Genomic DNA, 22,609 nt, shown 5'->3' with positions numbered 1-22,609 from the left:
TTGCAATTCTAAGGGTTCTTTCCTCCTCTATCTCTGACTCACTCCGACAGTGCAGGGAAGTTAGACCCTTGCTTTTCTGTCAGGGAGAAAGAGCCTTCCTTAATTTACTTATTTGTGATTGTTTTATTTTAAAATTTTGTACCTTATTTTTACATAGTGGTTCACTGGGTAAGGTTTGTCTTGCTGCTTCTGCATTACATTCCAGTTTATGACAAAATAACACAAATTAAAGGAAGTAAAAGAAAGGCAAAGGAACCATGCTATTTTGATCTATAATTTACATGACTTCAGATTTTTTTCTTTTTCATTTCAGCTTTCTTAGAAAGCAAAACTTGATAGTTGTTTTGGGGCAAGAAAGAAAACGGAAAATATAAGTCTGAATGTCATGAAAGTGAAAGAAGGGAAGTGACTTTCTGCTCATAAAATGGCCAAGTATAAGTTAACAAAATAAAATGCAGCAAAATCGATGACTAGGGGTTCTGGCAGAGGGGAAGAATGAGCCCAATGTTGAGGTACACAAAGGCAGGGAAATGGCTGTTTCTCCTAGAGGCACAGAGAAGGCCAAGTCCTGGGTCAATGAATTGCTCTTAGCTTTGCAAGACCAGACATTTGCTCTTTTTTCATTTAATATACATAGGATCAGTTCTGAGGAGGGAAGGGAGGCATCATGCCAACTGGCTCACAAGAGATTGTCAACCAGTCCCCAATTACTAGAACAAGCAGCCTCCTCTGGCAGGATAATAGATATTAGCCTTGCCTGAGCACTCTACCAAGTTAATAAATCTACCTAGGCAATGAAAAGAGTGCTTTGAGAAACTCAGGGTAAAAAATAAAGAGAACTGGATAATCGCAAAGATTCTGCTCTTTATCTGGATAATGATGATGACGATGATACTAAAAATGATAACATTGGAATTTGTTGCATGTTGACTAAGACCAGCCTCTGTTAAAAGATATTTGAAAAGATTAACTCAATCTTTTCAATAACCATATTTAGATTCCACTCATTTATACAACTTTCTGGAGAGAAATATGTATCTGGAGAGATGAGCTATTCCGAAAACACCAGTGATTTAAGGTCAAACCTTTAGGGGGAGTCAATATAGTGGCTTATCTGGAAGACTCTATCAATGGAAGTGGAGGGTGGATATGAGTAGAGAATTTATAAACCAAGGAGAGGCCAGGGCATGAAGTCAGGTGAGCAGAGCAGGTGAGATGACAAGGGATTCAGAGTTTCACGTCACATGCCAATGTGTTGCCATCTATTACTTTGTAGACAGAGCAACGGGGGTGTGTTGTGAGTAAGTTGAACTAATTTTAAGTCCTAAGTAAAAGTAGACCTTTTAAATAGTTAAAAGTGAGTAGATTTTTCTGCCAATTGTAAAAAAGGGCCAAGATTTAATGAGTAATTTATTCACTGAAATACAGTAAAACCTTTATTGACTCACCAACTGCAAACACTTAGAAGCCTTTTTACATTTGACTCTTGAGGTTTTCTTTTGTCATTTTAAGAATAAACAGAAAGCACCTAACAATTTTTAGTCTAACAATAGCAATTTTTACTCTAACAATAGCCCAGCCATATGGGCTCTGAGTTTCTCCCTGAGGATGTCATTGATTCTCCAGGACACTTCCTTCAGGTCAGCCTGCTGTTTTTATTCCTGAAAGGGACAGCTCATCTCCAGGCCAGACTTTATTTTGTCTACTGATAGATTCCAGTTAGGAATTTCTTCTCCTCCTAATCTTACCAGACAATGGTTGAGTGTCCAGTGCCAAAAAGAACCTATTGTATGAGCCAGAGGGCAGACTATATGTACTTTCTATGAAGCAGTGAAGGGATACTTACCAGGGATAATCTTGTTTTAACCCCAAACTCCACCACAGTACTTAGTATAGATGTCTTTATTTTTCTAACCTCATCATATTTAAAAAATCCTAAAATATAATGACAGGATTGAAAGAAACTTGTCAAAAAAATCACCATTGGCTGGATATGGTGGCTTTTCCCTATAATCTCAGTGCTTTGGGAGGCCAAGGCAGGAGTTCAAGACCAGCCTGAGCAACATAGCAAGACATTGTACATACAAAAATAATTAGCTGGGCATTGTGGTATGCACCTGTAGTTCCAGCTACTCAGAAGGCTGAAGTGGGAGGATTGCTTGAGCCTGGAAGCTGGAGATTATAGTGAGCTATGATCCTCCCACTGCATTCCAGCGTGGGTGACAGAGTGAGACCCTATCTCTAAAACAAAGTAAAATAAAATAATAATCACCATTAATGGATAAAATGATCAAGGCATTTTTTGGAATAGTTTCAATAGGATTGGTATCCATTCTTCTTTTTTTGTCCAGTAGAATTTGGCTGTGAATCCATCTGATGCAGGGCTTTTTATTGTTGGTAAGTTTTTTGTTTGTTTGTTTGTTTGTTTTTAGTATTGATTCAATTTCAGAACTTATTATTGGTATGTTCGAGTATTCAATTTCTTCTTGATTCAATCTTTGGAGGTTAAATGTTTCCAGGAATGTATCCATTTATTCTAGGTTTTCTAGTTTGTGTTCATAGAAGTGTTCAAAACAGTCTCTGAAGTTTTTTGTATTTCTGTGAGGTTGGTGTAACATCACTTTTGTCATATCTGTGTTTATTTGGATCTTCTCTCTCTTTCTCTTCATTAATTTAGCTAGCAGTATGTCAACCTTATTTATTCTTTCAAAAATCAAACCTTTGTTTTCGTTTCTTTTTTGTATAGATTTTCACATCTCAATTTCTTACAGTTGAACTCTGATTTTGGTTATTTCTTTTCTTCTGCAAGCTTTGGAGTTGTTCTACTCTTGTTTTCCTAGTTCTTTTTGGTGTGATGTTAGCTTGCTAATTTCGGATCTTTCTGACTTTTTGATGTAGCCATTTAATGCTATTAATTTTACTCCTAATACTGATTTAGCTGTGCCCCAGAGATTCTGAAGGGTTGTATCTTTGTTTTCATCAGTTTCCAAGAATTTCTTGATTTTTGCCTTAATTTCTTTGTTTACCTGAAAGTCATCCAGGAATAGGCTGTCTCATTTCCATGTAGTTACATGGTTCTGAGAGAACTTCTTGGTATTAATTTCAATTATTATTGCACCATGGTCCAGGAGTTTGCTTGGTATGATTTTTTTTATTTTGTTGAGAATTGTTTTTTATTTTGTTGAGACAAGCACGTGGTTGACCTTAGAGTATGCACTATGTGCAGACGAGAATGTGTATTCTGCTGTTGTTGGGTGGAGTGTTCTGTAGATATCCGTTAGGTACATTTGATCAAGTGTTGCATTTAGGTCTCAAATATATTTGTTAGTTTTCTGCCTTATTGATCTGTCTAACACTGTCAGTGGGGTTTGGAAGTCTTTTGCTATTATTGTGTAGTTATCTAAGTCTCTTTGTAGGTCTCTAAAAACTTATGAATCTGGGAACTCTAGTTTTGGGTGCATATATATTTAAGGTAGTAAGTCTTCTTGTTGAATCGAGCTCTTTATATAATGCCATTTTTTGTTCTTGTTGATTATACTGGTTTAATGTCTGTTTTATTTGAAATAAGAATAATAACCCCTACTCACTTTTTTTTTCTGTTTGTTTGATAGATCTTTCTCCATCTCTTTACTTTGAATCTGTGGATATCATTGCATGTAAGATGGGTTTCTGGATGACAGCATACATTTGGATATTGCTTCTTTATCCATCTTGCTACTCGGTCTTTTAAATGGGGGCGTTTAACCCATTTACATTCAAGGTTAATATTGACATGTGAGGATTTGATCCTGTCATTGTGTTGTTAGCCTGCTGTTATGTAGAGTTGGGCTGCAGTTGGTTTATAGTGTCAGTGGGCTAGGTACTTAAGTGTGTTTTTGTGGTGGCTGGTAATAGTCTTTCATTTCCATGTTAAATACTTCCTTAAGGACCTCTTGTAAGGAAGGTCTGGTGGTAACAAATTTCTTTAGCATTTGTTTATCTGAAAAGGATTTTATTTCTCCTTTGCTAAGGAAGCTTAGTTTGGCTGGATATAAAATTCTTGGTTGGAATTTCTTTTCTTTAAGGATGCTGAATATAGGCCCCCAATCTCTTCTGGCTTGTAAGGTTTCTGCTGAAATGTATGTTGTTAGCCTGATGGGGTTCCCTTTATAGGTGACCTGCCCCTCCTCTCTAGCTTTCTTCAATATTTTTTCTTCCATGTTAATGTCAAAGAATCTGATGACTATGTGTCTTTGGTATGTTCATTTTGTATAGTTTCTTGCTGGGGTTCTCTGAATTTCCTTAATTTTTATGTCAACTTCCTTAGAAAGGTTGGGGAAGCTCTGAGTCTTCAAGCTCTGAGATTCCTTCCTCAGCTTAGTCTATTCTGCTGTTAATACTTCTGATTGTGTTATATAACTCTTGTAAGAGTTTTTCAGCTTTAGAAGATCAGCTGTTTCTTTTTTGAAATGGCTATTTCATCTTTCAGCTCTTGTATTGTTTTACTGGATTCTTTATATTCCTTGGATTGGATTTCAACTTTCTATTGAATATCAATGGTCTTCATTTCCATACAGATTCTGAATTCTATGTCTGTCATTCTAGCCATCAATTAAGAACCACTGCTGGGAAGCTAGTGTGGTCATTTGGAGGTAAGAAGACACTCTGGTTTCCAGAATTGCCTGAGTTCTTGTGCTGATTCTTTCTCATCTGTATAGGTTGATATTCCTTTAATCTTTGAAGCTGCTGTCCTTTGGGTGGGGTTTTAAAATTTTACATTCTTTGATGCCCTTGAGAGTTTGACTATGGTATAAGTTGGGTTTAGTTGATTGGTTTCATTTCTGGATGATGTCAGGGGTACAAGTTTCAGCTCAGCACTCCTGAACTTCATGTATTCATGCTGGGGTGTGGGGTACTGGGATCAGGACTATGGCTTTTTTTCTCTGGTCCCTCAAGGTTAAGCATTTGATATGCTGGAGGGGCCAAGGTGTTCCTTGTATGCTGGCAACAGCACTCCAATGAGGGGTGCTGCCAAAAATACTTCATTGGGGAGGTGGTGGGCAGCAGGGGCCCCCGTGTATGACATGCTGGAAAAGCAGCAGGGAAAGTCTACAGTGAGTGAGCCCTGGTGGGGGAGGGCTGTGGGTGGGTGCTTGCCAGCAGGGGCCCACTTGCAGTACTCTGACTATTAGGTAGGGTCTGTTGGTGAAAGAACTAAGGCAGTGCCCACTGGCAAGTGCCTTGGCTTGGCAGCAGAGGCCATGCTGAAAGTGGGTGTAGACAGGCAGTGTCCCTGGGATAGGCTGGCAGACCGTGGGGTGCTCATATTGGACTGGCCCATCCCATGGGAAAGATAGCCCTGTTCCGTTCAGGTCCAGCAGCCAAAAAAGGCTAAAGCCACCTAGAGGAGCATGTGAGCCTTGGGGAATGAGCTGTGCTCCATTGCACCTCTTCCTACACAAACCTTCGGCTCCACGCAGGCTGGAGTTCTGTCTTTTTCAACTCTCCAGGTAGCTATCCCTGCCATCTCAAATGTCTGTGGGGGTTACGGGGTCTCCTGAAGCTAGGGTTCCAGAGGTCTGTGACAAGAGTGGCTCACTGTATGCCTATTTTACTCACCCCTTCCCCAGAAGCTGCTCCAAGTCAGGAATGAGTCCTGGAGCTTGGCAACCTCATGCAGGGTTCCCAACTCCCTCCCCTTTCAGCCCTGGGGAAAGGGGTCCCCTCCGCTTTCCTCCGTCCACTCTTCATTCCTTCTTTCCAAAGATCTGTTTAAAATGTGCCAGTCTCCTTGATGATCTGCTCTTTCTTGGTGAGAGAAGTTCTTCCTGGCTGTGTCTAGTTGGCCATCTTGGCTCTCTTTCTGTCTTTCAGAAGTTTTTCATGATCCACCAACTTAGGACAATCAAATCCTTCATGACCTAGAACCTAGAGTTTGTGTCTTTTAGAAATGACATCAGAGGAATATTAACTTTGAACTACATTTTAAGGGACGATACCAAGTTTTTCTTATCACCTACACTGCAGTAAAGCTTCAAGGCCTCAAACCTTTCATCCACATCTCACAACTCAAAAAAATTCCTTCAGATTATTGGAACTGCATACCTAATTTCCTGCTGTCCTAATCATTTCTCATTTTTGTTGTACAGGAACGTCCACGGGACCATAATCAGTGCAAGCTTTCACTTAAGCTTATGCTGTAACACAAAACCAGAGCAATTGTTGGGTTCGTGGGCTACTACCAAAAAAAGTCAGAAAACAAATCTACTAATGCCAATGTCTGTGTTCTCAATGAGAGTCACACTGACACTTCAAAGGAAGAGTGAAAAGCTAATCTTGAAGCTCTGAACATCACTGTTACTTGATTTTTTACACTCAGTAGAAACAGCACTCTAACATTTCCAATTAATAATCTGATCATTACCAAATATGGAAAGCATATTCAAGTGTTGCCTGAACAAAAGTATATTTTGCTTCCAGGTAGTGCATGTTTGAGACTTAGGAATTACCCATGTTGGTAAAAATAATTGCTTGTATAATGTCACCAGATTAAATCAAATAAAGTCCTTTTTCAGCAAATGTGGTTATATACCCTTACAGATTGCTATAAATAAACCACAAAAAAAAAAAGTAAATTTCCATTGGGCTTTGTTCAGTAGCTATGAAGATTTACGGGTAAACAAATTTAACTGATCCTTGCTCAAGCACAACTAGGTTTTCCTTTTTCCAACCACTGAGTGCTGGGTCTGTGGAGAATCTGCTTATTCCATTCTGCCTCCTCACTAGTTTGGATCATTCTATTTGCCTTGGCTCACTCCTGCCTTTGGATTAACTTTCCCTGAATATCCCCATAATAGCTCATATGATCAGAGGCCAAAATAGTCAATAACCAGAATTAATTAACTAACCTTCAAATAGACAAAGACAAGCTAGTTTCCCTAGTGGGACTCCTGGGGTCTTGTTCTTGGTGGTAGTTGGGTACTGATTATGTAAAATTGGAAGCTAATCTTTAATTTGGGAAAAATCTTGAATTTTGTAGACAATCAAACCTTCCAGGGTTTCACATGGGTATAAGCCACTCATTGAAGGATAGATAAGAACATATATCTTCAACCAAAACACTTAGTGAAACATCATGTAGCTTTAGATCATTTTGCCCAAGTTGGAGCCTTCTGTTTGGTATTGAAAAAAACTGAATACTGTACCTATCTTTCCCCTGAGTTTGTTACTATAGAAAGATTAGAAAGGTGACTAATACTGCTGTTTTCTTAGACTTTGCCACCAAACACATTAAGAAAATTTCTCAAGAGAAAGAAACACATAATGTATTTGTATATGTTTTGAGATAGGGTCTTGCTCTGCTGTCCACACTGGAGTGCAGTGGCATGATCATAGTACACTGGAGCCTCAAACTCCTGGGCTTGAGGAATCCTCATGCCTCAGCCTCCCAAGTAGCTGGAACTAGATGTGCATGCCACCCTACCTGGCTAACTTTTTTTTTTTGTATTTTTTAAACATAGGAATATGATCTCACTTTGTTTCTCAAGCTGATCTTGAACTCTGGGTTTCAAGCAATCCTCCCACCTTGGTCTTCCAAATTGCTGGAATTACAGATAAAAGCCACCACACGCAGCCCACATAATGTGTTTATGGGAGCAACTAACAGTTGGTTTGCAGGCAGCCTAAATAGGGGATGGCAAGGTTGGGTTTTCCAAGATTTTCTAATCTTTCTATTTCTTCTAGTGAGTCTTCAGGTTATTATGACTTGTGTTACCAGACTATCAACAAAAGTGGGTACCTCTTTAAATCAGGCCTATTTATGGTGAATTATAGTTCTTAATCACCATCACACCCTTAAGACAGACTATGAACAATTAGACTCAAATACCGCTTAACTGCCTAGATTGCCTGCACTTTGACTTATTTGATTTGGTTCAGTTTATTTCACAAGGACTTTTGTTAAGGAGTACCCTTTGCGTTTTTGAAATTATCCTCTTGATAGTCATCATAATATTCCCCGTGGTGCACTGTATCCTCTCCAGTCCTAAATGTTTTGTATGCAGCCATCCATTGAGCATTTAATGATCTTTAACTAGATCAGCAAGAACATAAAGAATGTTTCAACTAATGTGTTGTTGAGACTTGTGAATTTCATACTGAGACCAAAGACGTCCATTTAGAGTGATAACAGAGAGTGGCAACAACACCCAAAGTTATGGTCAATTTCTCAAAATTGAGAGGCTGACCACAAAGAAAAGTTTATTAAACTAAGTTTAGCCTGAGTGAGCTTCTGTACTCACGTAGTTCTTACGTAATGAATTGTAATGTAACTTAGTACCTAAATAATCTGAAAGCCTAATTTGGAGTATACTTCTGTAATGAATAGCTGAGTCCCGGCCAATCATCACACTTGTGCTTCAGTCAATCACAGGTGGCTGCTTATTCAAACCATGTTCAAGTAAGGCTAATTCCAAGCTATAACCAATCTAGCTCTTTATATACCTCACTTCTTTTTTTCTGTATATCACTTTCCTTTTTGTGTTGATAAATGTAATCCAATCATGGGGCAGCCTCAAAGTTTCTCTGAACATGTTCTGCTCTGAGAGCTGCCCCATTTGCAAATCAGTTTTTGTTCAATTAAACTCTGCAAAATGTAATTTGTGTAAATTTTTTCTTTTAACACTGGATATAATTGGGATATAATTACAGAGTTTTTCAGGGTAAGGTGAGAATGCAGAGCGAAATCATACAATGTTTGCCCACCGAACATAAAATGACAAACAACAAAAAAGTAAAATTACATTAGAGAAATAATCAGCATAAAGAAATAACCAAAGAATTGAAGGGGTCATAATATTTGAAAGGTGTTAAACAATGAGAGAGAGAGAGACAGAGACTGACCCAGGTGAATCCAGAAATATATATATATATTTTTTGCCTGCTCCTGAGCTGAGCCCCTATAAACAGTGGACAAAGAAAGAAAGGCAAGGATAAAAATATTGTCAAATATTATAACTTTGAGTTTCCCAACTCATCCCTTCTCCCATCTAGCAAGAAGAAATCTAAACATTGGGTTTGTAATGTGAGCAAACATTTGGAAGATTCCTCCTCCATTGAAGCCCCTTCCTGCTAGCTGAGCAATTCACACAAACTTCCTGATTAACTTCTTCAATTACAACATTGCACAAACTTATGCTTCCTAAATTTTACCCAATGGACCACATGCTTTCATTTGGCAATTATTGTATTCTCTGAAATTCCTTCACTTATGTCTTGCTGTATCTTACTACTACTGGACGGGATACAAGTCTGTCAAAATTCAAAGCAACAATGAGAATTTCTCCTAACTACAAAGTCAAGTGACATGATCTAATAGGAGTGAATTTGTACATTAGCAAGGTATTTTAAAAAGAATTAATGTAATATCAAACAAGAGGTTTTTCTTTATTTTCCTTGCAGTTCTATACCTAGATGGGCAGGCTGTACTTATTCCTAGTGTAGCTCAATACGTGGAGGGAGGGATGAGTCAGGAGGCCCTCGAAGCCTGAGCAGGCTGGAGGCAAGGGACACATCCTGACCCTTTCTCTCTCCACATAGCTGCCCATTGCCCAAAAAAGAGAACGGGTCCTGCTTGAAGCTGGCATTATTTCCCCTCTGTAAAACACAAAGCTAAGGAAATGAACTTTCAGAATTGAGGTCAGTTCTTTTCAGGAAAGAGCTCATTTTAGCTCTGTAGAAAAATCTTCTGCCAGGGAACAGGATTGTGTGTAGAAGAGAAGGCTGCTCGCCAGACTTGGCTGCTGTTTCTGTCAGTCACGATCAGTAGGTGGCTCTCTTCCTCTGTAAATCTTTTGATAACCCCCAGGGTAAAATGGATCCTGCCCTCTATTTCCTTTTTGCTGCAACTACTATTACATCATTGTAACAGTAATATTCCCTTAATTCCAAAAATACTTACCAGGAGAGAAAAAGGCCTCTCATACGTGAGTTTCTGAAAAACCAAAAATTTGCACTCAACTATTGCTTTCAATTGGTAATTGTGTACACTTTAGGGGGAAATTGACAGCCAGAAACCACAATGGAAGAGAAAGCAGCTATATGACTGGGCAGTGCAGGTTAATGAGGAGTGAATGTAAAGGGCACACTGAAGATTTCTACACTGGAGAGGGAGGAAACTATTATGATATGGGAATGAAAGAATGGGAAAGAGCAGGGAGGAAAGAAAACTGGCAGGCAACAGAATTAGCAAATGAAATATATGTGTGTGTGTGTGTGTGTGTATGCACACAAATGTGTATAGGCATTTATATACACACATATATACACATATCTGTATATATTATGTATTACCTACTATATATTATATGTATTATGTACTATATATTATGTACTCTGTAATATATTGTTAAAATATATATTATTATAATATATATTAAAATAAGTTATATATAATAATATATAATATATATACACTTTTAACTTCAGTTTAGGAGACTAATCCATGCACCAGATATTTACAAACCATCAATTTTTGATTAAATATTAATCACATATCTTCAGTGTCAAATGGTATCTAATTTTGAGTCTTCTTCAGAACTCCTATTTCTCTTTTTTTAGACTGTCAGCATTTTGAAGCCGCTTACAGACAGTGGAATAGGAGAGTTCACTATTGTTATATAGATCTGTATGAATCAATAAGAAAATAGTCACCATCTCTTAAGCACTCTGGAAGATACTCTGCTAAGTGCTTTAAAATGTTTTAGTTTTTCTGATACAGAAACTCCAGGAATATTTCCATCTTATTTTACATTTGTGAAAACTGAGGCTCAGAGGGGTTAATTGAATTACCCAGGATCACAGATGTGTCCTGGCCGAATCTAGATTCAATGCAGAATTCTATATTGCATAAGTAATTACTTAAATTTTATAGTTTGAAATTCTGATACATTTTAATCCCCAAATTATACACTCTTGCTCATTGGCCATCTTTCATTCATGGATGCTGTTGTATATTTAAACTGATTTTCACCCTATATTGCTCTTTAATTTTGATACTGGGGAAGAGAAATATTCTGATCCAGTTTCACTTTTCCATCTTATAAAGGAACTGTCCCGGATTGTTATGTTCATTGTAAATTGATTATTTGTGAATCCCTAAGAGTTAATTTTTATGAAATCATTGTTCTACTTATAAATCAAGTCTTAATTTAGTCACAAAGAAAGGAAGTGATAGAGAAGAAAAATGAGAATAATAAATATTTCTTTTTTGTTTTTTTTTTTTCTTTTAGACAGTGACTCATGCTGTTCCCCAGGCTGGATGGAGTGCAGTGGCATACTCATGGCTCACTGCAGCCTCGACCTCCTGGACTCAAGCCATTCTCCTATTTCAGCCTCCCTAGTAGCTGCTACTAAAGACATGCGCCACCATGCCCAGCTAATTTTTTTTTTCTTTTGTAGAGATGGGGTTTTTCCATGTTGCCCAGGCTGGTCTCAAACTCCTGGCTCAAGCAATCTGCCTTCCTTGGCCTCTCAAAGTGCTGAGATTATAGGCGTGAACCACTGCACTCAGCTGAGGCATGTTTTTAAATAACAGTAAAAACAATGTGACAAAAAGAAACTTAGGTAACCAGATTATTAAAACACATGATTCCTAAAAAATATTATATTATAGTGGTAATTAAATTTAGGAGAAAGAACTTATCTGATATTAAAATGGTAAAAGTGATATTCAATAAAATGGCTCTAGGGTGATCGTGATTACTAAAAATCAATGCAAAGTCTCCTGTCAAGCGATAGATGAAAATATGATCTTGATGGAATACAGGACAGACATAAGATTAGATTTTTTGAAAGAGAATTTGTACAGTACAAGTTTTATTAACTATTTATTACGAAGGCTTGAGCTTATCCTACTACCTTAACAATGACATAACTGACAAAAAAATATATGCAGCATAATTTTACAGAAATTGGATGACAGACAGCTCTGGAATGTGACCCTAACGCAAACAAACAAACAAACAAACAAACAAAAATCTTGTGTTTCACAGTTAACCTACTCTCTTCCTGGAGGTTTAGTGAAGAAAAGAAATAGAAGATATAAATAAAAATCAATATTAACTTTTTGAGATGAAAAATATAGTACTTTAAATGAGATAAGTGTAGAGGTAAAGCTCAGTTACTTTAAAGGCATAGCAGTAGAATCTGTCAAAAAGGAGGCATGGAATGAAATGAACCTCTGATACTTGGAGTACCAGAAGAAGGAAGAGGAGAGTTAATGAAAATATTTGAAGAAATAATGTCCAGTGATTTTCTGAATTAGATTAAAACAAAACAAAAAAATTTATGAATTCAAGCAGCTCAATAAATTTCAGGCAGCATAAACATGAATATATATTTAAAACCACAACAAAACACATCATTATAAAATTTCTGAGAACAAGTGATAAAGAAAAATCTTAAAAGCAGTTACCGATAAAAAACACATTACATATAAAGAAAGATAAGAATGCTTTCAAACATCTCATTAAATAGCATGCAAGGTAGATGCCAATTAAATGGCATGTTTTAAAGTTGAAAGGAAAAAATAACACCAAACTTGTTAACCTGGAATGTTATATCCAGCAAATATATACTTCAAAAATGAAAGTAAAATTAAGACTTTTTCAGGGAAATGGAAATTGAGAGAATTATCACTACCAGAACTATACTACAAATATTGTTTTAAAATGTTCTTCAAGCAGAGATGAAATTATATCAGATGAAAACTTGGAGCTACACAAAATAATGTATTAGATTGTTTAATAAAAATAAAAAATTTATTCAGTGATACAAAACACATGTAGCATAATAAATACAGCACAATAGCTCAATGTCTAGGTAGTGTATGATAATTTAAAATATTATGTGATGAACGCTACAAAAACACTAAAATTAAAACAAAACAGACTAGAAGAATAGCTGATAAAATGATAGTGGAGATGAGGGAATTATTAAAACGGTAAACTAATTTAGGAGAAGGCAAGAAATTAAGAAAGAAAGGAACAAGGACCACAGGAAGAAATAAAATAAGCAAGATGGGAAACATACACCCAAACATATGCATAATTAGATTAAATTTTTATTGTCTAAACTTTCCACTAAAAAAGTAGAGATTGCTATACTGGGAAGACAAAAGCAAAACAAAAACCAAAAACCAAGCAAAGAAAAATAAGACTCAAACAAAAAGATCCAACTTTATATATAAAAACACAGGTTACAATTAAAGATGGAAAAATTATACCATGAACACACTACTCATTAGAAAGCAGAAATGACTTTATATTTTGTTATACATAGTAAAATGGTTACTATATATAATGTGTTCTTCTACAGACTTCTTTCGGACACTAATATAGATCATATGCTGGGTTATAAACAAGTTTCTGTATAATGAAAAGAATTAAAATGATAGAGTATGCTGTTCAATTTCAAGCGAAACAAACCTAGAAAACAGTAGCATAGTCCAGGCGCGGTGGCTCACGCCTGTAATCCCAGCACTTTGGAAGGCTGATGCATGTGGATCACTTGAGGTCAAGAGTTTGAGACCAGCCTGGCCAACATGACGAAACCCCGTCTCTACTAAAAATATAAAAATTAGGCTCCTGTAATTCCAGCTACTTGGAAGGCTGATGCAGGAGAATCGCTTGAACTCGGGAGGTGGAGGTTGCAGTGAGCCGAGATTGAGCCACTGCACTCCAGCCTGGGCATCAGAGTGTGACTCCATCTCAAAAACAAAAACAGAAACAAAAACAAAAACAAAAACCAGTAGCATAAAGATATCTGAAAAACTCCCAAATATTTGAAAATTAAATAATACACTTTTAAGTAATTCATGGATCAAAGAAGAAATGTCAAAAGATATGAGAAAATATTTTGAAACGAACAAAAAATACAACATATCAAAATTTGTGAGACACAGTTAAAACACGGTTAAAGTATAATTTAAGTCTTTAAATGCGTATTTTAGAAGAGAAGTCCAAAATCAACATTCTGCATTTTCCACCTTAACAACTAGATGCCAGTCACTGTGGCTCACCCCAGTAATCCCAGCACTTTGGGAGGCCGAGGCAGGTGGATCACCTGAGGTCAGGAGTTTGAGATGAGCATGACCAATATGGTGAAACACCGTCTCTACTAAAAATACAAAAATTAGCTGGGTGTGGTGGTGTGCACCTGTAATCCCAGCTACTTGGTAGGCTGAGACAGGAGAATAGCTTGAACCCAGGAGGCGGAGGTTGTAGTGATCTGAGATCGAGCCACTGCACTCCAGCCTGGGCGACAGAGTGAGACTCCTTCTAAAAAAAAAAAAAAAAAAGCAAAAAACAAATTAGAATTAGAAGAAATTAAACAAAAATTATATAGAAAACATATAGAAGAAACAATAAAGGGAAGAGTGAAAAATCAAGGAAATAGAAAAACTGTAAAGCAAATTTAAGAAAACAAAAGCTTTTTGTGTTGTTGTTGTTGTTTTAAATTAGGACTCTAGCAGGACCCATCTAGGTAAAAATAGAGGAAACAACTTACCACACTTCTATAATTATTCATCCTTGAACCTACTCCAGTCTGGTTTCTGCCTCATCAAGTCTGCCATGCCACATCTTACTAAAGTCACCAATGGCATCTAGGTTTTCATATCCACTGAGATAGTTTAGTCCTAACCTTTCCTAAGTGCATCATTCAATTTTTAAACCCTTTATTTTATTTTTCAATACTTTCTGATGATAATTCTCTCCTGATTGTCTCCTAACTGTACTCACCACTCCATTTCTGCACCCTTTGCTCTTCTCTTCCCTAATCTTGTAAATTGAAGATCTTCTTAAGATTTAGGTCATCTTCTCATTCTACACTGTAGTTATAAGTAAACACATACATTACCATGCCTAGATTCCTACAAATCATGTCCAGCTTATATACTGTTGAAGATTCCAAATCCACATATGAATTTACCAATAGGACATAAACATATACATTGCAATGACCAGATTCCTGCAAATTATGTCCAGCTTATACATTGTTGAAGATTCCAAATCCACATATGAATTTACCAGTGGGGCATCTGTTTTTAGATGTTTCAGAGGAACTTTATGGAGTACACCTGTTTGTTTCCTTTCTTGTTATCCCTTTTTCAAGCTTCTGATGAGAGAATCCTTTGTCCTCGACATCTCATGAAAACATAATTGAAATGTATTAACCATGATTACTATTTTTGTTTCTTTCTCTAAAATGGAAAGTTATGAGAGGATGTTTTGCATTTGCTTTATTTACCTATATATTTCCAGAAAAATTGCATAATATGGCATAGAAGTATGCCATTTTAAAACATAATCTGACTGAAATAAGTGAATGAGGGAGTTGAATTCAATAATCTGGCTTGCAAATTTAGATTATTTCTTTTTTTTTTGAAGAAGAAACATACCCAAGAAGTCTTTTGGGGAAGAATGTAATAAATATTTAAAAAAGTAAATAAATGTAAAAAATGAATAGAATATAATTGGACACAAGGTAAAGGTGAACATATTTCATTATATTTTAATATATTATAAAGATGAACAAGCTATATGACAAGAACTACTTTAAATATCATAAATAATATATCTTAGATAAAGCATATGAGTGAATATAGAAATGCATTAGAGCCCTTAGCATATTAATCATTGTTATTTAAAATTTGTTTTGATAATTTCAAAATCTCTGTCATATCTGGACTTAGTTCTGATGCTTACTCTATCTTTTCAAACTATGTGTTTCATCTTTTAGCGTACCTTGTTAATTTTTTGCTGAAAGGTGGACATGATGGATTGAGTAAAAGGAACTGAGGTAAATTGACCCTTAATGTGAGGGTATTTTAAAAATCTAGTCAAGTGAAGCAGTGGGAGTGGAGAGGGAACAAAGGAATCTGTAACTGGTTGTGATGGATTAGTTGTAAACACCACTGCACTCAGACCAGCCCAGTGTAAGCCTTTGTGGTTATCTTGCTGGTGGTTAGGCTGCATTTCCTGTTTCCTGTAGCTTTATGTGTCAGAAGCTAAAATTTGCTCTTGTGTCCTTGCATTTGTCTCCCAATTTGTCTCTGGATTTCCTTAGAGATTCCTTCTTAAAGTCTAAGTCTAAAATTTGCAGTTATTTTCAGTTGAAATCCTGTTATTATACAGGAACCCTATTAATGTGATGGTAGATGTGATGGTTAATTTTAGGTGTCAACTTTTGACTTTTATGTATGTATATATATATATATATAAACATATATATATGTTTCTTTATTCACTCATTGATTGATGGGCATTTGGGCTGGTTCCACATTTTTGCATTGTGAATTGTGCTGCTATAAATATGCATTTGCAAGTATATTTTTCACATGTTGACTTATTTTCCTCTGGGTAGATACCTAGTAGTAGGATTGCTGGATTGAATGGTAGTTCTACTTTAGTTCTTTAAGGAATCTCCACACTGTTTTCCATAGTGGTTGTACTAGTTTACATTCCCACCAGCAGTGTGAAAGTGTTACCTTTTCACTGCATCCCCTCCAACATCTATTATTTTTGGATTTTTTTATTATGGCCATTCCTGCAAGAGTAAGGTGGTATCACATTGTGGTTTTGATTTGTATTTTCCTGATCATTAGTAATGTTGAGCATTTTTTCATGTTTGTTGACCATTTGTATGTCTTCTTTTGAGAATTGTCTATTCATGTCATTAGCCCATTTTTTGATGAGGTTGTTTGTTTTTTTCTTGCTAATTTGTTTTAGGCCCTTGTTTCATACCGGGGATGCAGGGATGGTTTAACATACGCAAGTCAATAAATGTAATACATCACATAAACAGAATTAAAAACAAAAATCACATGATCATCACAATAGATGCAGAAAAAGCATTTGACAAAATCCAGCATCGCTTTATGATTAAAACCCTAAGCAAAATCGGCATGGAGGGGACATGCATTAAGGAAACAAAGGCCATCTATGAAAACCCACAGCCAACATAATACTGAATGGGGAATTGTTGAAGGCATTCCCTCTGATAACTGGAATCAGACAAGAATGCCCACTCTCACCACTTCTATTCAACATAGTACTGGAAGTCCTAGCCAGAACAATCAGACAAGAGAAAGAAATCAAGGACATCCAAATTGGTAAAGAGGAAGTCAAACTGTTGCTGTTTGCCGATGATATGCTTCTATACCTAGAAAACCATAAAGAGGTCTCCAAAAAGCTTTTAGAACTAATAAATGAATTCAGCAAAGTTGCAGGATACAAAATTAATGTACACAAATCAGTAACTCTGCTCTACACCAACAGTGACCAAGCTGAGAATCAAATCAAGAACTCAACCCCTTTTACAATAGCTGTAAAAAAATTAAATACTTAGGAATATACCTAACCAAGGAGGTGAAAGACCTCTAGAAGGAAAACTACAAAACACTGCTGAAGGAAATCGTAGATGACACAAACAAATAGAAACACATCTCATGCTCATGGTTGGGTAGAACCAATATTTTGAAAATGACCATACTGCCAAAAGCAATGTACAAATGCAATGCATTTCCCATCCCAATACAACCATCATTCTTTACAGATCTCTAGACAATCCTAAAATTCTTATGGAATTTGAGCCTGCATAGCCAAAGCAAGACTAAATGAAAAGAACAAATCTGGAGGCATCACATGACCTGACTTCAAACTATACTATAAGGCCATAGTCACCAAAACAGCACGTACTGGTATAAAAATAGGCAAATAGACCAATGGAACAGAATAGACAACCCAGAAATAAACCCAAATGCTTACAGCCAACTGAACTTTGATGAAGCAAACAAAAACATAAAGTGGGGAAAGGACACCCTATTCAACAAATGGTGATGAGATAATTGGCAAGCTACATGTAGAAGAATGCAACTGGATCCTCATCTCTCACCTTATACAAAAATCAACTCAAAATGGATCAAAGACTTAAATGTAAAACCTGAATCCATAAAAATTCTAGAATATAACACCTGAATAGAATAGAATAGAATAGAACACCGGAAAAATCCTTCTAGACATTGGCTTCTAGATATAATTCTAGATCAAAGACTAAGACCTGAAACCATAAAAATTCTAGAAGATAACACCAGAAAAACCCTTCTAGACATTGGCTTAGGCAAAGACTTCTTGACCAAGAACCCAATAGCAAATGCAACAAAAACAATGATAAATAGGTGGGACTTAATTAAACTAAAAAGTTTCTGCACAGCAAAAGAAACCATCAGCAGAGTAAATAGACAACCCACAGAGTGGAAGAAAATCTTCACAATCTATACATATGAGACAGGATTTATTAGACCCCTTTGACAAGTAACCTTCTTAGGAGAAAGGCCTATATCTTGTTCACTCTTTTATCATTATCACAGGTCTCATAGTAATGACTCAAGATACAATTATTAACAAGTATCACATTCCAGTAGGATACAATTATTAACAACTATCACATTCCAATAGGTGTAGCTAAAAACATAAAAAAAAAGACAGTTGTTAACAAATAATGTTCTCAGATTTTCTCTTAAAAAGGAACACTTTCAGCCAGGCATAGTGGCTCATGCCTGTAATCCTAGCACTTTAGGAGGCTGAGGCGAGCAGATCACTTGACATCAGAAGTTCAAAACCAGCCTGGCCAACATGGTGAAACATCATCTCTAATAAAACATAAAAATACAAAAATTGTCTGAGCATGGTAGTGCACACCTGTAGTCCCAGCTACTTGGAAGACTGAGGCATGAGAATTGCTTGAGCCTGTGAGCCAGGGGTTGCAGTGAGCTGAGATTGTGCCACAGCACTCCAGCCTGGGCAACAGAACGAGACACTGTCTCAAAAACGAAAACAAGCAAATAAACAAAAAAACCAGGAAGACTTTCAAGTGTGGCCATGTCCATGTGGCTGTGCCTCACCAAGGCCTCATGTGCAGGATTGTTGCAAGAGTTTTTCACTCAGTATTGTTGTCAAAATCACTGGCTAGCTTATATGTTTTAATTGCACATGGGTGTGCCAATTTTAATTCCAAGACCCACAACATTGTTATCCTTTCCCCAGCACAATCTCACCTCTCAGAGAGCACAATTTTAATCTGACCCTCTGGATCTGAGTGCTCACAGACACACCTCTTCCAATCTAACTCTTGCCAACATACTAATGTGATAGTACAAGTTAGCTCATCACAACTTGAAACTTTTAGTATACCTTTACTATAGGGTGATTGCTTTTGTTCCCTAAACAATCAAATATCTCCAGAGTACTTCTGTGAATGACCTAGGTTGGCAGCAGTAACCTCATCTTCCTTTGATCAGATACTTAGGTGTCAAGTGTCTTCATAGCCTCCAGATGACAAAAGCAAAAATGTATGCTCAATATGTGTGCATGTGGTCAGGGGGTGGGTAAATTATCCTTTTTAAATTTTTATCTTAGATAGCAAAATAAATTTATTTGCCAATTGTTGATTTCTAATTTGAGTTCAATGCATTAAACTGTTGAACATTTATTACGCTCCAAATTTCTTAGCTAGCCAGAGGATTCAATGATTACTTTTTCTTATAAGGAGGTCATATTGAAGTAACTACTGAATGTCCCTACATTTTTCCATTGGTGCATTTCTACTGAGCTTCTTGGTTTACCATTCTCCACCTCACAATAAAAATGTGGGGCAATAAAGTCCAGAATATGGTGCTAGATAAAATTACTCTTCCTTACTGGTCTCATTGTCTTTCTATATATATCTATCTCTCTCTATATATATATATATTTCTATATCTATCTATCTATCTATCTATCTATCTACATAATTAAATTAGTATTTTTCTTTGCCAGGGTTGTCTTATTGCTTCTGAATTACTCCCTATTTCATCTTGAGTTTAGTACCTCAACAGGGAAATAAAAATGCAAAGAATCTGGTAATGCAAAGAATCTGTATTATTATTTCCCATAATTTTCAAGTCATCATTTTTCTTTCTCCATTAAACTTTTTTAATAAGCCGTTATTACATTTGCATAAGTTGAGGCAAAAGAAGAAATGTAAGTCTCAATATAATAAAAGTAAAAGAAACAAAGTGACTCTCTAGATGAAAAAAGAAAATGGAAGTTCTTGTTTTCTCTTATCCTTCCACCTACCTCAGTATGGTTTCTGCTTATTACTTCCACTTGTCCAGTTCTCATAAGGTCAGCATTGATCTGTGTTCCCACTGTAGTGAATGGTTTCAATCCACAGAGCAGTTTAATGACATTTAACATAGTATTAATCAAAATAATGAAGAAAAACAATGATTATTATAATTAATTAAAATGTCATAATTTCAAATCAAAATATTAAACATATTAAAGTGGTTTGGCAGTCCATCAAATTCACAAAATCTATCCAGAGACAAATATATTTTTTGAAGTAAAAATTATTCAGAGAAAAAAAATCCACATTCTTTTCAAAGTCCCACTCTATTTCTGTCCTCCAATTCTGAAAGCAAACTTTTCAAAATCATTTTCTATATGTATTGTCACTGATTTCTCTTCTCCGATTCACTCTTCCAGCTTACTCCACTATGATTAATTCCACCCAACTATCTCTATCAGCAGCAATGCCATCTATTTTCCAGATGTAGTGTACACTTTCAATCCACATTTTGCATGAATGCATTGATTCTTCTAAGCAGTTTCAGTCTTTTAAATATGCTTTTAACAACATTTTTTCTTGTCCCAATGCATGGCCATTCAAACTCTTTCCTGGCTCTTCTCTCCCTTTAAAGTTGAAGTTTGCAGGAATAAATTTTAAGTGTTTTTCTCATTCTATTCAACCCATGTGACATATTCTGTTCCCAAGCTTTCACTTCATGGTATTGCTTGTAAATTACAGACAAAAATATCAGGTTACCAATGGACACTTGCACTTAGATGTCTACTTGTCTACTATAGAGGATATCTACTACTTTTTTAAAAAAAATTTTGATATACCTTGCTTCAGTTTTACTGAATTTCATTTGTTTTTATTTCTTCTCACTATAGCATTTAATGTAACAGGTATTAGAAAGTATAGTTATTGTTTTCCTTACAAAAATAAAAGATACAAGAAAGCGAAAATGGTATTTGTTTTGTTCACCTAGATATCCTAAGGGCAATATAAAACCTCGCTTAGAGAAAGTCAATTTTTACTTACAATTTGGATATAATGATGATGGGTAAATGAATTGTACCATCAATTCTTTAATGAGATTGCACATTTGGGCTTGGTATTTCTTTATTAAAGAATAAACAATATAAGAAGTTTTAATAGTAAAAATTAATAAAAACAAAATAATATATTGACTAAATATAAATAACATATTTTGATATAACACAATGTAAAAGTACACATAATATTACATGGACAAAAATAATTTAAATCTAATAAATAAATAAATATTTCAATAGATAGATAATTAGATCTATCAGCATGGTCATCTGTAAAGGACTAGTGCCTGCACAGGTAAACATGATGTTTCCTTACACTCCTGAAAAGATCTGAAAATTTTGATTCAACTCATGCGGTGGTTATAGGAGAAATGAGTCTTTGAAATGGCAGAAGTCATAGAAGTGTGGACTGGTGTATTAGTCAATACAGATCATTTCCATGTTGAAACAAGTTTCATTCCTTCCTCCTTAATCTTTCTTGAAAAATTTTTGATAAAGAGAAGGATCTCATAATTTCTGCTCTGACAACCTCCCAGGCACAAGGGCTGTATTTCTTCTCTGTTAGATAAAGAGTGATTCTTTGGAAGTATTTCTTCACAGCCAGGATGGAGTCCACATTCATCAGGGGAGTCTCTTCCACCCCAACCTCCTGTATCACGCAGGCTTCCAGGTCATTCAGCTGCTGGTTAAGTTCAGTGGAAAATTTTTCTAGGAGGCTCTGTTCCCAAGTAGCAGATGAGTCCTTTGTGCTGAAGAGATTGAAGGTCTGCTGGATCATCTCATGGAGGACAGAGATGGCTTGAGCCTTCTGGAACTGGTTGCCATCAAACTCCTCCTGGGGGAATCCAAAGTCATGTCTGTCCTTCAGGCAGGAGAAAGGAGAGATTCTTCCCATTTGTGCCAGGAGTATCAAGGCCCTCCTATTACCCAGGCTGTGGGTCTGAGGCAGAGCACAGCCCAGAGAACAGATGGATTTGTAGCTGAGCACCAGCACGGCCATCAGTAAAGAAAAGGACAGGGCCATTGGGATGTTGCAAATATTGCTAGGCTACTTGAGATGGGTAACCTTGAACCTTGGCCTCTAAGTTTTCTGAAGACTTTGCTCTGTGCGTAGGTCTTAAATAGTGAACATACTAATTTCCATTTTCTAAATGCCCTAGTTTTACTTTCTATCTCTGTTTTTGCTTTCTTTATGCACACTCTACATGTGTTTACAGATGTTTTTCATTTTTTTTCATCATTGCCTATTTTTCCCCTGCACTCAAAACATTTTATGGTATTTTTTTCTAATTGAAATCTTCATGAAATTTTAGTAACACAGATTTGGCTTATCTATTTATGTATAATATGTATATCTCTACTTCACAGATAAAAACTATAAAGTTTGCTCTTTTTATTCAAAGTAAAGA

The 22,609-nt window shown here is 36.1% G+C and overlaps 1 protein-coding gene across 1 annotated transcript; it reads right to left on the bottom strand.

The window, feature by feature from the left end:
• Positions 1–185: 185 nt before the first annotated feature.
• LOC100967539 (interferon alpha-21) lies at positions 186–22,592 on the bottom strand. Its single transcript, XM_034967228.3, has one exon. It carries the CDS (start codon positions 22,222–22,224, stop codon positions 21,655–21,657), a length of 570 nt encoding a protein of 189 aa, XP_034823119.1. The 5' UTR covers positions 22,225–22,592; the 3' UTR covers positions 186–21,654.
• Between the last annotated feature and the right edge of the window lie 17 nt (positions 22,593–22,609).

The sequence above is a fragment of the Pan paniscus genome, chromosome 11 (assembly GCF_029289425.2).
Source record: "Pan paniscus chromosome 11, NHGRI_mPanPan1-v2.0_pri, whole genome shotgun sequence".
NCBI classification, from domain to species: domain Eukaryota; kingdom Metazoa; phylum Chordata; class Mammalia; order Primates; family Hominidae; genus Pan; species Pan paniscus.
The sequence above is the reverse complement of the archived record's forward strand: the minus strand, read 5'-3'. Positions and strand labels throughout refer to the sequence as shown.